Raw genomic sequence first — 18,120 nt, 5'->3', positions numbered from 1 at the left:
TCGAATCGAAAAAAATGGGTTAAATCCAACTACAGATGGGTACCAAAGGTTCAATCTCCCAAATCTCCTAATGCTTCTAACGTTTCTTCATCTTTTGTTTGTGATAAATAGGATATGTCATGGGCAAGGTTGCAGAAATCGCTCGACAGTAGCTCGGCGGTGGACTCGGGTCAAGGGATTAATCGACTAGACGGGGATTAATCGGGGACCATTAATTATTAAAAATTAATAAATAAAACATTAATCCTAAGAATATAACATTATATCTATTAAAAAGTTACTAAAAATTAATAAATATACCATTATAACATGATACTATGATTACAAAAACCCTTTTGATCCCTAATACATTAGATCCAAATAACCAACAATTGCATTTGGATCCAAGTCTGCATAAAATGGGGAGAAAAAAGTGTTATGAACAATGGGTTCCAATAGCATCGGGAAGAGATGTGGACCTGCAACCTGTTGTCTACTGCACTTGGAACTTTGTGAATGTTAAGGGAATTCAGTAGTAGGAGGCTGTGGATATGTGGGAATTCCATGATCGATGATTCGATCCTGATTATTGCTATATAACACACAAGAGGCAGCGACTGTTGTTGAAGCTTCAGAAGGCGAAGACTGGTTTAGCTTCGAGGATGACGACTGACGAACTGCAATGACGTGAATGGAAGAAAAAGACGGTGTCGGAGGAGAGACAGATGGTATCGAAGAAGAATATGGCATCGTTTTAGAAGCATCGGTTCATGCTTTCTTTCGTTCCTTCAGACTACAGAGAGAATTTCAAAAAAGAAAAGAAATGAATGCGATGGAGTGAGAAGAACCCTACAGCAAATCTAACCATTTGAAACTTTTTCCCTTAAAGTTTTTTTTAACCGATTAGGGCACCTAGGCCCGCCTAGACCCGATAATCTCCGTCTTTGACCGATTTTGACCACGTCCGATAATAGGGTCCGATTAGCTATAAACGTCGACGGTGAAGGACCGCCAAGCGCCTAGGCGCCGATTAATCGGCCGCCTAGGCCGATATTTGCAACACTGGTCATGGGAGAGAGTACCTTGCAATGATGAAAAAGGTCAACCCAATTTCAAAATGGACTGGGTTCCAAAGACCAACTGATCCCGCTCTGTGTCGGAGCAACTATGGAGGCATATCATCAGACTTCGGTTTGTTGGTAGTGGTTGTTCCTGCCACTTGATAGGGGACATCTCTCAACTGTACGACATTCAGACATTTCTTTGAGAGTATGTGTCCTTTGCGGGAAGGGAAGAAAGGAAGTGATCACTCACGGGGTTTGTGCTTAATGACATGAAGAATTTTCGGATCTGTTCTGAGATTACGTGTGCTGTTCTCAGACCTTATGGATGCAAATTCAATCGGTGACTTATGGTTTGAGTTTTCTTCTCTATACTCCTGAGTTTATGTTAAGCAGTTAAGCTGATTCGCTTTAAAGACTAATTTTTGTTTTAGGATAGTTTAAATTTGCGCATTTACTTTCGTTTATCTCATATGCACAAATTTAGGGGGAGAAATAAAAACAAAACAAAAATTAAAAAATTAAAAAAAAAATCCAAAAAACGTTAGAAAATCAGAAAATCAAAAAAATATGTTGGTTATGAAATGTGCTTGAGGGAGATGTTTTGGGAAATGATATTATCAAGTGATAACAGGAAATCTGAGTCTGCGTAACGTACCCAAAGCTGAAGGGTCTATGCTCTGGGTTTGATGCGTTGGTAGGCACGAAAGATTCTAAATGGACATGACTAGGCAGAGTTGAACTTAGGAAATCTATAGACTTGACAAATCTTGACCTAGTTAGATCTGTTTAGCCTGACAATACGACGCTTGGATAGATTGAGCAGGGAGATATACACATTAAATGAACCCGTATCTAGAACCGTGGATTAAATTTTCCTCGATGTGCGGATTATGTCCTTAATTCCGATATTGATGGGGCAACTGGTAAATTCCGATGAATTAAGTCTGTAGAAAATTGCTTTTTTTTCTCTAACCGTCTGTTAGTCATATGTTACCTCCTCTGCGTGACTCAAAATCCGACTTGGACTGTAACATATGCAACTATATTTCTCTGCATCTTCTATCTATGCAATTCTTTCTATCTGTTAGCCATATACTGTCTCCTTTACGTGACTCACAATCCAACCTGGTACATAGTATATGCATCATTGTACTTCTCAATCCCTCTAAAACCTCAGTTAGTCATATGTTCCACCCTCTGCGTGATTGGAAGAGATCCGACCTGGGTGCATAGCATATGCATTCTAAATCTATCTTCTCTCTAAATGATTGTCTGCTCAGCCGATGTAAGGAGTACTCTGGAAGTTCTTGATTATTGGGGCATATCAGGAAGCGGGAAACATGTTCCAATACAATTGAAATTGAACACTCAAAGATTGTCTATAGATCTCGCTGCTCAATTTAGGTGGACAACAATATCTTTGGTCGTCGTCAGCTGAATGGTCCTTAAGGAATATTATCTAGGAACTTAGGATCACATTGTCTTGTCACTTATAGTATGTCCTAATTTTGTCACAATTTTTCGTGTTTAAGTGGACAACAATACCGACGATCGACCAGACAAAGACGTGAAGATAGAGGGTACCGACAAGCGGGTAAAGGCAGTCTAAAAACTTTGATCCCAAATCATTCTTAAAGTTAGATATCATTTTATTTTTGTTAAATTTTTTAATAGTTTTCTTCTAATTTAAATATCAGGGGAGAATTAAAAATTAAAAAAACCAGAAAATTAAAAAAAAATCCAAAAATAGTGTTATTTGTGTTTTATTTCATTTTCAGAAAATATGAAAAAAAAAATCCAAAAATATTGCGTGCTGAATTTTTCTTTTAGTTTTGTTTTGTCTTGAATAGTGAATTCAGGTGAAGATGAAACTCATGGAAGTTTGTGTCGAAGATTTCTGAGCCAAGGCTTCATCCATGAGCATCGAAGAATTCTCATTTGAAGGAGCAAGAAATGAAGATTATTCTTTCAACATTCAATCCTTCAAACCCAGAAGCAAGGTGAAGCAGAAATTGAAGATTATATGACGGATTGCATTGAAGTCTCCTCAATCAGTCTGTTGCTATCTTAAACCTGCTGAAGTGATCTAGAAGTTCAGTTCTCTCTAATATTCTCTTTGAAGATTCTCAATCTGAAAGCGATATCTTTCAAGAATCAGTAGATCAAGCCTCCTCACCCGACGTACGTTCAAAGCCAAATTCTGAAGAAAAGCCCAACCGCTCAATATGAAGTCATTCATTGAAGATTCATCAAGTTCATCTTGAAGCTGTGAAGAATTTGAAGATTAATGTTGAAGCCAAGTTCCCAATGAAGATTAACAAGAAAAGCCAGCTATTTTTTAGGGGGAGCTTGTTGGGTCAATTAAGAAAAGAAAGTTATAAACCAAGGGGGAGATTGTTGGGTCAAAAATATGGTTTATACTTTGCTTTTCTAAGCATTTATTGTTTTTAGTATTTGGGCCAAAATAGTATAGGATTAATTGTAGTTTGGACCAAACATTGGATTATTTGTATTTTGGGCTTGGCCTTAGGTCCATATATATATATATATATATATATATATATATATATATATATATATATATATATATATATATATATATATATATAGGGTGAGGAGTGCATGTGAGGTTAAGAACCAAGGAGCTTAAGTGTGTGTATTCTAAGGTGTGAGAGAAACTAGAGAGAAGAGTGTGTATGAACTATGTGTATGGAGATTCAATCATTTCATTGAATACATCATAGATTCATCTTCTTCTTCTTCTTTTCCTTCTCTTCTATTTGATCTGACATCATCCGTTTGATAGGGATTCCGCACCATCAAACGGATCTGATTGATACACAAGCAGATTAGGGACTTACAGTAGATCAGCATTTACGCTGGTGAGTTCATAAGTATTTAATGTTAATGTTTGTATAGATTTGAATGAAATTGTTTGTAGATGTTTGAAAACTCCTAGAAAATCCCATATTTCCTACTAGTATAAAAGTAGTCTTCTACCAAGACCCGACTGTTTTGAATGTTTGCTTCTAGAAATCCAATATTTTTCACTAAGTGTGTGGCAGTTTTAAAAGTTCCAAAACTGTAATGCAGTAGTGTTTTTCATGCCTAGAATAGTAGATTTATGTATGTATAAAATCACTAAGGCATTTGATAACCCCGTAAATCAACGTGTTTTTAATACTCCATGTGAGTTTTATAATCATGATATTGACCCAGACTGCCTGTAACAACGTTCTTCAGGCGTTGGAATGTTATGACGTTTGTCACCCCAGACCTGCCGGTCTAACTGTAGCTAACAGTTTAGGTGCGGGATTGTCAATCTCATATAGATCTATACACAAGTATCACGCTCTCCCTACAAGAGATTATAGTATATAATACAGGACTTTAACTACATACTTAAAACTACGTGAAGTTGAATGTCTCACAAAACTTAGTATCAAATAGATTTATGTATGAAAAGTCCAATTATTCTTGTATATGAAAGTATTTCCTTGATATAGTACTTATAGTATGTAAAATCTCATGAATATCTAGTAAACTATACCTATTGTAGGTTTTCGAAATGTGTGATTCGTTTGTATGATAAACCCTAGTGTAGTGTCGACTTTGTATGTAAGGTATAACATTTGTAATAACATTATTGAACATTTATACTCAAAATATAAATAAAGTGTTTGATATTTATATAATAACATGTTTCGTTCCAAAAAGGACAAAGTGTTATCATGATATGTTGTATGAGAACGTTTTTGTACGATAGTTATAAATCACATATGATTTATTATATAACAAAAGTATAGCAAAAGATTGATGTTTTTCACACGAGGATAACTGTGTGTGTACTTGTATCCCCCCCCCCCTCTTTTAAAAATGTATAAAAGCATTTACAAAACATTTGAGAACGTAGTTATAGGGGTATGAACTCACTTGATAGATTGAAGAAGGTGAGACGAAAACCGAGCAAAACTTCGACTTGAGAATGTTGATTTCTCGGGAATCTCACGAGTGTAAAACCTTCCTTCGGAACTTGGATGTAAAGACCAGGGCTTCGGGATGGCTTCGAGGGTTTAAACACAGAGCTTCGGCATGAGAAAGAAGAGAACTGAGCAATGAAACCCGGAACCCTTTGAGCTCTATTTATAGCCCAATTTTTGGGTCCCACGTCGTGCCAAAAGGGTTCCCAAGTCGTGGAGTCGATCCTATCCCCTTCCATGGATGAGACATCTGGTGCCAAGCCTGAAAACTCATCAGTCATGGTCTCACATCGTGACCATCTGTGCCACGTCGTGGCCAGCCTGACAGCCTTGGATTTTGTGTCTTGAACTTGTAAAATCCGTAACTTCCGCGTACGAGCTCCGTTTTCAATGTTCTATATATGCACGTGATGGTGAGAATATGCTCTACAGCTCTCGTTTAGATTTCGTTGGCTAATTTTGATTTATTTTTAATTAATTATTTTTAACAGGCTGAGACACGAAAACTCCGTCATAAATCCATAACTTCTTCATCCGACGTCCGTTTTTGTCAGACTTTTTACCGTTGCACTACTATTGTTAAGATCTTTGATTCTCGTTTATGTTGTTTCGGCCAAAAGTCTCTCGATCTCTATTTTGGGTTTTTAGCTATCTACTGCTATATCCGGAACTTGGAAAAATCATAACTTCCTCATACGAATTCAGACTTGGACATTCTTTTCACTTATATTTATGGTTTAGTGATATCTACAACTTTCTTTTAGATACCTAAGGCTAATAAGTATTTTATTGAAATTTCTCGTTTTACGTTTAACCGTATTGACGGTTTTGCTATGACTCTTAGGTTGGTCATAACTTCTTCGCTATAACTCGGATTTTAGTGTTCTTTATATTTCTGAAAACCTTGACACGATATCTATCATTTAGACAACCCAATTGATTTTCGAAGATATTTTATTAACTTAAAACAGGTTACAAGGTTCGACTGGAATTCGTTACATTGGCTTGAAATTTCGGGTTGTCACAAAAACAATTAAACAACTGCCAAGGACAATCTAAGGTTTGCCAAGGATTGTCGCTTGTGGAAAGTTGGAAGTATAATCATGGATGGACCATATTGACGTTATTATGAATAGATAAGATTCTATTTAGAATGAATTCTCATATGGCAAATATGGAAATGTTTCCATATTAGGAGTTGGATATCGAGAATCAATGTCTAGATTAGAAACTTTTATGCAAGAAGGATGTTCAAAGGACTTTGAATATGAGACTTCATGACTATGGAATTGTCTTGTAACAATCTCCAATAGAGCATTTTGTAATTTCGTTGGCCGAGTCTTTGTGATTTTTGTGCCGTGACATTACAAAATGACCGTTGCATAAAATGTTATAATCTAACATATTCTAGTAGTGGCGAGAGTTTTGTATTCTTACACTAGTGGATTAGGAATTGTGAAATGAGGGTGATTGAAAATGTTATTCAATTACACTATTTCACAAAGTAAGGACCATTGGTAAACATAATGTGCATGCTAAGAGCATGGGACAACTGTTGTTATAATTCAAGTAAGAAGTTGATTACCCGAAACAACAAATAATGAGTAATTAATATGGTGACTAAACGTTTTATTTATACTTAAAGGTTTGAGGCCATATAGAATTAGTATTATTCTTGTGTTTCACTTTGCGTGTTTTGACTTCCGAATAATAAGATTATTCAAACCATCCACAGTATCTCATTCTTTGGAAGTAGGAATGAAAGAAGACTGTCATGAATCTGCCTATAGATTGTCTAAAGTGTTATAGACATAGCAAAAGTTTGCTACAGGGTTCATGAGTGCTACTATAAGATTAGAGTATTAGAATAAACACACGCTCACTTGGATCGCTTCATAGATTTTATCATGAATGATTGGTGAGACGATAATATCTTATATTCTTGAAACCAAGATGTGTGAGTTGTATCTTGCGAGTCGGTTACACATTGATAATATGTAAATGCACCAGTAACTTGGTGTTATAAAACATATTGTTGTGTGCGATTCGGTGAGTAACTGCAAGCGAGCATTGAGTCGAAGTTTATCCGTTCCTTTTACACAAAGTGGGATAAAATCGATATATGTGGGCCCCTCGATGATTTAGTGATGACACCCCAAGCGCTTGGCCAAGCCGGGACTAAGTTGATGTGTTCAACTGTAGTCTGTTGTTAGTCATCATAAATTTGAAATCAGGAAACAACAAATAGACAGAGAGAATGATTAAAATCCATGTCCCAGTCTATATGATATCTAGAATGGAGGAATATATGATCCCTTATCTAAAGGACACGCTTCTGATAAGATCAGAGTTGACAACAGGTTTTGAAAGCTACGATTGTTGATCAGGTTCTGAAGTCATATTCAGAATAGTTATAAGACTTAGCTAAGTGGGAGATTGTTGGATTAGTGTCTAAGTCCATAACTATCTTGGTATGTACTTGACCCGATTGTGAGCATGGTCTTTTTGGGTTGCCTTCACACTGGTCACTAGATAGGATGACTGTTGAGGAGAGAGGTTGGTTTATTGTTAAGAATAATAAATTAGGGTATAAATATGATTTGTTAATATATTGTATGAATAATATATTAATTTGGAATCATATAATTAATTAGTATTTAATCAGAAATTAGTTAGGAATTAATTTCGGGATTAAAGGAATTAATTAAAAGTACAAGGGTTGTTTTGTAATTATTTGATAGTTAAGAATTTGGGCTATTGGATCACCTTTATTAAGGCTTGAACGAAAATCCTATAAGGATCTAGGAGTTTTCGTCCAAGGGCTTAAGGAAAGGAGTCCATGGACTTGCTTAGCCCTAAGCTAAGGGATTAGGGTTTCCACCTTGAAACCCTAGCTAGCCTCAAGTATAAATAGCACCCTAAGGCACTTGAATTCGACCACCCCTTGGGAAAACCCTACTAGGGCTGAATTTTGGAGCTTAGTACCTTCCTCCTCTCTCTCATATTCATCCTCTCACTCAAAGTGTGTTTATGAGCCATTAGAGGTACTACACTTGTGGTACTTGCTTTCAAGAGCTAAGAAAACTCAAGGAATTAGTTGTTATTACTATATAACAACAAAAGGTATGTATTCTATTCTCCTATGTCAATTTCGAAAATAGTAGATGCATGCTAGGTTTCTTTTTGTGTTCATAATGTTGTATGACTAATAGTGAAAACATCGATCCGTATCTAGGGTTGCATGCACACATATGATTGTTTGTATTTAAACCCATCAGATTTATGTTTAAAATGTTTTAGGTACTTTTGGTTTCAAAAGAAAGAGATTGACTTGATCGCACTGTATCCCTTGGAAATTTATTATGCATTGAATGCATACGAATTACTCTGATGTTTTGAGAATACTTTGACTATGATCGTCTTCTAGAACAATGAATGAATGGATCTGAGTTATTTAAAATGAAACTTTTACTCGGTAATTTTGGGACGTTACATAGGAAGCTATTTTCTACTCAAATCCCAACTTCACTACCAATGAAAGCCATTATGACAACTTCGACAACGATTGTTACACTAAATGTTGAAGTTGATATGTCAAAGCTACAACTGAAGAAAGGTTTGAACATAAGCGAATGAGGCTTAGGTGCTTCAATAGTTAAACATGTTGCTACTCTTAAACCAAAAGAAAAAGGAAAAAGTATTCATGTGGAACCTACAACAGAAGAGAAGAATAAGCTTCAAGAGCTTGAGTTTGAAAAATGAAGCAGTTGAACAACATCATGTAAATGAGAGCGAATAACCCGCTGGACTTGATAAGGGAGATCTAAAGAAGGTGTGGTGTTTTGATGTGGTTTACAAACTTAAGGCATATGGTAGGAAGTTTAAAAGTTTCTTTTAGCCTTCTAAATGATACGCATGGTTAGGATCACTATGGTTTTAGAATTTCTAACTTAACCTTACTACCTGTTCTTGTCTAATAAAGGTTCTGAGGTGGAGTTAATTATTCAAATAACTACTTGGTTCTGTATTATTCATGGTTGCTTATAACCCAGAAAAGTATAGTTTTTTAGACCAGTTCAAGGATCGAGTGATCAAGGATGGCGGTAGAAACAAGTCATTTCCATGTAGGGAAGAATTATCTAATTATAAAGAAGGTATGAGAATGTGTAGCCCAAAAAACATAGTTTTTTTAAGTTTGCTTTTTCTTCAATGCAAACATTTTTCAAGCAAAACGTTTGTCCAACTTCCAAAAACAAAACAAAAAAAAAATGCTCAAAAAGTGTTTTAAAAACAAACACCACCAAACTATTATATTTAAACATGTTCTATATTTTTTAATACAATGTTTTAAACTTGAGTTATAATATTTAACTTTATTATTATTTTTATATTTTCAAACAATTTTCATATAAATCTTTTTCTAAGCAAGAATTTTTTTAATGTGATAATTTTTTACAAATTTTTTATTCTTTTTTTTAATGTTTTCATACAACATTTTTATATAACTTTCATACAGCCTTTTAAAAAAATTGCAACATTTTAATAGCATTTCAAAGAAAATTTATGATTTTTTTGAATTTTTTTTATTTTATAATTTTTAAAATACTTTTATTAGAGATAAGTCTTATGAAAATGTAAAAAAATAATATATATATATATATAACAAGTTTAAATCGATCTACTAAAAAATTATAAAAAAAACTTAAATTTTTAATTAAAACGTATAAGAAGATGTATTTAAAAAAACATTTAGAAAATATTTTTGTTTAAAAGAATTTGTAGTAAAATTATATGAGAGTGTAAAAAAGCCTAGAACTTATAACCCAAGTTTAACACTTATAACCCAAGTTTAACACGTATTGAAAAATATAAAAAAGTTTATAACTTTTTTTTGTAAATAAGTAGAACAATTAGTAAAAATTTCTATAAAAAATTGTAAAGATGTTGCAAAAGAATGTAAAGAAACACTAAAAATTAAGAAAAAAATAAAATAAAAAAGATTGTAAACAATTCTAAAAAGTCTTTAAAAGGTTGTAGGAAAACTACTTTTTAAACAAAACTAAATTTGAAACTAATTTGTAATAAAATTTAATATTTAAATTAAATACGTAATAAAATTTAAAATCTAGATCAAAAACACAACTGAAAAAAGGTTGATATTAACCTATAATAACAAGAAAAATAAATTTATTACTTTTTAAAAGAATAAAAATGTTTGTTAATCACTCAAAAACAAACAAAATAATAATTATTAAAAAACTATCATAATCCAAAACATAAGTTGTAAAAAACTTTTTGAAACTTTTTAAATACTTTTCTAAAATTTCTAAACAGAAAACGTAAATTTAAATATTTTTTTCTTAGTTTCAAAATTTTTAAAACATTTTCCCTATATTTTCTCAACCACCATAGGCTATAAAAAAATAAAAAGATTTCTAAAAAAGTTTAAATATATTGTAAAAAGACATGAAAAATAAGTTTAAAAAAACTATGTAAAAAAATAAATTTTTATAAATATAACTCTAAAAGTTTGTAACTTATTAAAGATATTATAAAAATTATAAAAATACAAAAAAAAAATTATAAAAAATAATATTAATTGTTATTTAGATAATAATACCTTTAGAAAAAAAATCAATAATTACTTAAACATTAGTATAACCAGATGATAACTCGTGTACTATACGGTTGATTGATATTAATAAAGCAACATAAAGATTATTAGAATAACAATCATTAATCATGTAAACAAATATTTCTTTTACATAATTTGTACATCTAATCATTTAAAGTATCTAACTTGAATAGGTTCTCTATAGTTTTTTATTTATAGTATTTTGAAAATGGAATGCTGATTTTATAGGATTATATCCTGATTTATTAAACCATATTTATTATTAATTTATTGAGGGTAAATTTAAAATTAAGAAACAACAAAGAGACAAATTACATTATATTAATTAAAATATATATTAGAGTCCCACATTACAAACTGTAAATTAAATAAGATTATTTAATTAGTAAAAAAGAAAAGATGACTATTTTTTTATTTAGAATGTTTTTTTAATAAAATATGTCTATTTAAGTAATCGAGATGTTTTTTTTTGAACCAGCAAATCTAATTTATTTCTAAGTTAACAATACCTATTCCACCTATGTCTACAACGAGACTTGAACCGTCGATCTGAGAAAAAACAACGTCTATACCGTTGGCTACAAACACTTAGGTAATTGAGATGTTTATTTTGTGATTTATCGACACAAGCTTCCAAAGCCCATGAAATTTTGGGCCCTATCCGAGTCACAGAAAAAGGTTGGAAGCAGGGCACATTTCCTTCCATTTGTTCCACGGAGATCTTGACATCTATGAGTCAAATGATCGATTGAACTATTCTACATCAACAGATGTCACCAATTTTTGCATCTTAGCTCTCATATCTGCATGATCCTGCCTATAAACGTAAGTATTTTTTGTCTTTCTACTTCACTTACGATGTATTTACATTCTCGTTCTAGGTTTCTTCCCTCAACTGTTCATCCTTTCCGTGATCGTGGACATCTTATGTAATTGAAATATTGTATGATCACGTATTCAGCTCTACACAATACGCATAAAGATTGATTGAAAAACAAAAGCTGGATATTGATCGATGTCTTGCAATTTACATATCAAGTCAAAATTGCTGTTGAAATCAAAATTATTACGACTTTGATAACTGAAATCATTACCCTATCACTGTTAACACGTTTCTAAGGATTGAAATTCATTTTGGCACCAAACAGAATAAGATTGTGTATTGATCAACTTATAGAACAAAATCGAGCAATTATGTGCATAATTTGGGTGCAAGGAAAATTCATTTCACCAAAAATTGGTGATCAAGAGAAGTAAAATCATCAACAAAAAGTGTAATCAGTTCAAATTTGTTACTTGAATTTCAAAATCTACTTGTATGTCACTTCTAAATAGTGTAATACTGTAATCTCAACTGTTTTATTGTGGCAACTTATGAACTCCATTATGTTTGATATATGATTAGAATGGCTATGGGGGCAAGCTGGATGCAAAGTAAAATTGGTGATTTTGGTTCCAATACAATATTAAAGGAACATCATTTGTCATTACTATTTAAGTGTGATGGATTTGATAAAGCATCATCAAGAAGAATCAAATGGCCATTTCAAATAAGTAAGAACAAAATGTCTAAATTCTGTTCATCACTTTGTGATCCAATCACATCAACCTTGCAGAAGAAGAACAATGAACCATTGAGTATGGTAAGTGAGTGACAACTTATTTGATAAATAATGGATGACATGGATTCTACCATATCTATTCATTGGCATCCCAATGATATGATATTTCATTGAATTATTTTCTTGGCTTAAAAAAAAAGATTGTTCTTAAATTGCTCTGTGTATTATTTTGCAAGATAGATGAATCAACACTGATCATAATTCGACATGGTGAATCAATGTGGAATGAAAAGAATCTGTTTACTGGATGTGTTGATGTGCCCTTAACAAGAAAAGGAGTAGAAGAAGCAATAGAAGCTGGAAAGAGAATCAGTACAATGCCATTTGATATTGTGTACACGTCAGCATTGGTTCGTTCTCAAATGACAGCAATGATTGCCCTAACCCAACACTGCTGCCAAAAGGTATTTCTATTTTAACCTTCTACACTTCTCAAAATTACTATGAGATTCATTGATTTGTTTATTATAGCTGATAGCATATCCTACTTTCATTTCTTCTTGTTAGACAACTGTACTTTGAAATATCTATCTAAGGCAATGACATATTGACATCCAAGAATCTATCTGTTTTGAACTTGAAGGTTCCAATAATTATTCATAATGAGAATGAAGAGGCTAAAATTTGGAGTCAAATCTACAGTCAGGACACCAAGAATGAGTCGATTCCAGTTGTTAAAGCTTGGCAGTTGAATGAGAGAATGTAATCTTGTGTGTCTTTCTTTCTCTCCTTTTCAACAAATCAAAAACTTAAAAATCTTTTTTTTTTTTTTTTTGTTTTATGTTTCTTAATGTTTTACAATTTTCCCAATTCTTTGTGGTAGGTATGGGGACCTTCAAGGTCTGAACAAGCAAGAAACTGCTGAAATATTTGGTAAAGAGCAAGTTTACAAATGGCGTAGAACATATGAAGTTAGGCCTCCTAATGGTGAAAGCTTGGAAATGTGCTTACAAAGAGCTGTTGCCTTTTTTAAAGACAATGTAAGCTTTTTATTATTATTATTTAATATAGTATGGTTGAACTTTATAAGTTGCATATATGCCCCTTGGTTGGTTTTATATAAAACGGTCCAAGAAAATTAAAATGTTCATTTGTAAATAAGATAAAACAATGTCGTCAATACTTTTAAAATATAAAAAGTTTAAATATTTATATATTGCTGATGTGGAGTTTTATTATTATGTACAGATAGAACCACAACTTATGGCTGGAAAGCATGTGATGGTTGTAGCCCATGCAAATTCACTGAGGTCCATTATCATGTATCTTGACAATTTAACCCCTCAAGAGGTACTAAATCTTTCATTAGTCCACATGTTTTTCACTATTGTTTTTTGATCATGTGATTTTTTTTTTTCCAAAAGGTTATCAACTTAGAACTATCTACTGGGGTACCAATGTTGTACATATATAAAGATGGAAAATTCATCAGGAGGGGAAGTCCTGCAGGACCTAATGAGGCTGGTGTTTATGCTTATACTTCGGTAACAATTTTTATCCTCATCTATCTGAAGATAATATATATTTATTGCCTTCAACTATTATAGTAATTATAATTGGTAAATAAGCAAGTAATCCATGATAATAGCTAAAATACTTTGATTGTTTTAATTTAAAAGTAATGTTAGTTGTTACACATACATATCAAACTATATGAATATAATTTTGTTTGATATGCATGATTACAGGTATATTATTTTAATCGACATATGTCTACATACATATCAAATCGAGTAGGGAGTACGTATATGGTATCTTATGTTAAAGAACGTATAAACCCTCAATAATCAAATAATAAAAGTGAAATTAAAGATAATTGAGAAAAATACCTTAGCACAGATAGTTAAAAACATGACATTAGTTAATCGAATAATATTCATTTCTATTTTACAAGTACAATGCATTAAAGTCATAATGTTTACTTTTTAAATTTATAACTGATCTATGGTTTAATAACATATTAACATGAAATGATTGAATCCACTTGTAATTTTGTTTTTTTAACTCGGGCTTTTGCTCTTTAAATTTATATTGCCATGCTATTACTATGATTTAAGCTTTAATGATAACTTATGTTATTTATTATTTTAACAGAATTTGGCTGTTTATAAGGAGAAATATGATAAGATGCTGCAAGTAACCCCTAAAAGAAGGTAGTTTAGTCTTTCATTTGTAATCATTTAAGATTTTATAAACTGTCACTCTCATCGAGTAGGCGTAAATGTTACATGTGTTCCAAAATCACGTCTATTTGGTCCTTCTATTGTAATGGAACAATATAAATATGATTTTGTACTATAAAATATTATTTATCACAAAATATATACTTATTTTGCAAAAATAGACTGAACTTTTGTTTGGAATAGCGTTCATAATCAGAATTTCAGGACACTTTCTATTCTTGTTATTTTGGTGATTTCAACACCAATTATGTTTGACCGTGACTTTTTTTTTTTTTTTAATTTAAATTCCATTAGGTGTAAACAATTAATTTTATTTAATTTTTTTAGTTTTTGATTGGAAGATAAAACCATGCAAATTTAATTTTAGAGGTGGACACTGGACAAAATTGGGTATGGATTTTGGGCTTCGGTTGGGCCCATTACCAGTTAAATTGAGCAGGTCGCTTTAATATATATTTTGTATTTCTTTTGGTGAGTTAAAAAGACCCGGTTATAACATTTGGTAGAAATCGAAAGCCCATTTATATTGGACCCGAAACCTACTACAATTAGTTCACTTTATAAAATTTCAAATAATCGGAAAATAAATAAATCCGAGAACACAAAATGTCACAGAACAATCGGAAGGAGACTATTCGAAATAATCACTTTCTTACAACCATCATAGAACACACATTTCCCAAAAGGTTTTGTAAAATATTTTGCAAATTTACTTAATTAATGCTCTTTACTATAAAAACCTTCCGTAATCATATATTGAACAACACATTTACAAAATAAAAGATATTTTACCATTTTTTTTTTGCTAATTCTCCTTATTCGTTAATTTACAAGATTATTGTTTGGCTTCATCAATTTATGGCGTATTTTGTACAAGGTACTATATAAAAAAGTCCCTATTACAGTCTTTATCCCAAGTACAAAACCTTTGATATGTCACTTAATTTTACAAAATAATATGTGTATTTCGCATGATAGTGACGTCCTTTGTGAAATATCCTAATTGATGTAGTTGATTGATGTTTGACGTCAATAATTCATTTTCCTAACCAACATAGAATTCTGTAGAAGGCTTCATTTTCCTAAATAACATAGAATTTTGTAAAAAGCATTTCAAAACCTAAAGTTATCCTTATTACAAAAATAGGCGATCTAACAACTCCTCTTTAACTTTCTCTTTCAAAAAACATCCATCTAAATCAATCACTTTATATCCTTTCAACCATCTTTTTTTAAATCAATCACTTTATATCATTTCAACCATCCTTTCTTAAAGCCTTAAAACAAATGTTAATTCTTTTGGGATATTTTGCATCACGATTGAAGTCAACTCGAATTTCAACATTGCTTCCTTTGATCTCAAAACTTCATTACCATAATCCCATATCGGAGATCTCAAAACTTCATTACCATAGTGATCAGTCAACTTGCCATCAATTAGTGTAAATGTTGTCACTTCTCTTTCACATTGACATTTAATAAGCTTTAAAGAATATTTTTGTAAAAAAAGAGCTTTCATTTCTTTGACTTTTGTTTTGGGTTTGCGAATTAGATAATTGAGATAATGGTTAGCAATCCAACTCAAAGTTATCAATGACCCGAGACTGTATTTTCGTGCACAAATGTGACATCCCAAAATTTATGTCATAGACTGTGAACAACTAAATTACAATAAATCTTTTTGTAATTTAACTCATTGAGTTTTAGTGCATCTAATGTAAAATAAATGATTTCATTTCAAATACTATATAATATCAGATGATATCTTACTTCCAAATGTGTACGTTGTCACACGAATCAAACAGCTCAAACTGCAATACTCGTTAATATGTCTGAAAACTGAAAATTCGTATTAAACAGTTATGAGCAAAGCAAACATTAAAACTCTATATACCCTGTTTCCAAAAATATAAAAACGTCCAAAACGGAGTTTGTATGCAAAAGATACAGCCGTTTTAACTTTTAAGAAAACAAATAGTAAAACACTGATTTTCTTTAATCGCGTAAAACTGAATCAATCCGTTGAGACACTTACAAATCTCCGATGGAAATTCCAAGAGCGCTTTTGGACTCAGGCTATGGCCTAATATTTAATTTCATACTCAAAATATTTTAATCAAAAATATTTGCAAAAGTCGAAAAATCAAGCTTCACGGACCATTTAGATGTGAAACTTTAAACGCGATTTCCTGGAGTTTCGTAACTCGAAAAAATAATTCGTTCGGGTTTTTAGAATTCTTGAACCCGACTCTATCTAACGGCACTTCTGGAAAAATTTCGTGATGTCAGGATCGCAATACACCAAAATAAGATGGTTTTAGGCCATCTAAGAGGGCATGACACCTTTGTGGAACCCACCAACACCCATGTGGCTCAAAAATATGATTTTCCTCTTGGCTACCTTCCCTCCCACATTTTTTCCTTTCCTCTCACCCTTCCTAGTTTGTGTACACTCTTAACCAAAAGTACAAGGTAGAGAGACAGAGGTATGGCCCTAAGAGTGTGTGTGATTCTTTAGGCTATAAAAGAAAAGCTCTTGCATCCTCATTCATCATTCCAATTGTCCAACTTCTTCCTTCACTCTCTCCTTCTATATCTCTATCTACCTCTCTTGGATTGAATCACCACCACAACACCAACATTACTCCACCATAAAACCACCACCTTATAAACCCCACCCCCTCTCCCCACTACTTCCCTCATCGAGTTCTGCCCCAGAAAAAATGGCAGCCACCACGCTGGCACCACACTACCATTCATTGCCACCACCGAGAAACCCACCTTCGGCAAAGCCACAACCCTGTTGTTGCCTTAGAAGATCACCCTCCACCATCTCTTTCCTTCCCCACTCATCGATCTTCATCAGAAGAGGAAGACAGAGAGGTTGTCGGAAGCCTCTCGTCACCCCACTGCCACCTTCTACTGCCAAGTGAATCACCGGCCATCACCTACCTCTACTCCTGCTACTGCACAGTGAGTAAACCACCACCCCCTACATCATATTCCGTTGTTGTTTTTCGTGTTTCGTTGATCGTAGAAAGCCCCGCCGGAGACCCATTTTTTTACTCGATATGCATGAAAAGGAAACAGGAGGAGGGCCTCCTCCTGTTCAAACTTAGTTTCCATATAAATTCAATTTACCCCATTTCAAAAATTATTACAAAACTAGTCCTAAGCCTCCAAGTTTCAATTAAAATGCTCATATTTTTCTCCTCCTTTCGAAAATCTGTAACAACGTAAATTTTTCAAACCAAATTTTCATTTCTTTAAAACATAGTTTCATTCAAGACAAGCCAAAAAACCAATGTAACATCGTCGTAATACAAAAACATGTCAACCCCAAGATCAATCATATCTAAATCCGCCTATATGTCGGCGCCTTCCCACGGTCCTCACTAGTACCTGAAACACATTACACATAAACACTGTAAGCAAGAAGCTTAGTGAGTTCCCCCAAAATACCACTTACACACATATTCCTTTCCAGACCATACTCCACACAACCTTCCGGTCCATGTGTCTCAGGGACTTCCGTCCCAACCCGGTAAACCTTCCGGTCCTACCCGTGTCGACCTTCCGGTCCACATCATAATGCCTTCCGGCCCATAACATAATGCCTTCCGGCCCATATCGAACATAGCATACAAATCACATACA

General features: G+C 32.9%; 1 protein-coding gene across 4 annotated transcripts; it reads left to right on the top strand.

Annotated features, from left to right (window-relative positions):
- Nucleotides 1-11,304: 11,304 nt before the first annotated feature.
- Nucleotides 11,305-14,621, top strand: LOC111917025 (2,3-bisphosphoglycerate-dependent phosphoglycerate mutase 1). 4 transcript variants are annotated; one of them, XM_023912672.3, is made up of 8 exons: nt 11,305-11,483; nt 12,064-12,305; nt 12,461-12,684; nt 12,864-12,982; nt 13,104-13,260; nt 13,469-13,570; nt 13,645-13,764; nt 14,375-14,621. In XM_023912672.3, the coding sequence occupies exons 2-8, from the start codon at nt 12,065-12,067 to the stop codon at nt 14,435-14,437; spliced, it is 1,026 nt and encodes a 341-aa protein (XP_023768440.1). In that variant the 5' UTR covers nt 11,305-11,483; nt 12,064; the 3' UTR covers nt 14,438-14,621. The 4 variants fall into 4 exon arrangements, with proteins under 4 accessions (XP_023768440.1, XP_023768439.1, XP_023768441.1 ...); XM_023912671.3 differs by having other exon boundaries at nt 11,306-11,483; nt 12,064-12,301; nt 12,457-12,684; XM_023912673.3 differs by lacking the exon at nt 11,305-11,483 and having other exon boundaries at nt 12,161-12,301.
- Nucleotides 14,622-18,120: the final 3,499 nt, after the last annotated feature.

Source organism: Lactuca sativa, chromosome 4 (assembly GCF_002870075.4).
Source record: "Lactuca sativa cultivar Salinas chromosome 4, Lsat_Salinas_v11, whole genome shotgun sequence".
NCBI lineage: Eukaryota > Viridiplantae > Streptophyta > Magnoliopsida > Asterales > Asteraceae > Lactuca > Lactuca sativa.
The sequence above is the reverse complement of the archived record's forward strand: the minus strand, read 5'-3'. Positions and strand labels throughout refer to the sequence as shown.

What these genes read in the sequence shown, in the direction of transcription:
- LOC111917025 (XM_023912672.3), top strand. Translation starts at nt 12,065, where the DNA reads ATGGCTATGGGGGCAAGCTGGATGCAAAGTAAAATTGGTGATTTTGGT. An exon ending in TGAACCATTGAGTATGGTAA is followed by an intron (nt 12,306 to 12,460) that starts GTGAGTGACAAC and finishes TTTGCAAGATAG; the next exon opens with ATGAATCAACACTGATCATA. An exon ending in TTGCCTTTTTTAAAGACAAT is followed by an intron (nt 13,261 to 13,468) that starts GTAAGCTTTTTA and finishes TATTATGTACAG; the next exon opens with ATAGAACCACAACTTATGGC.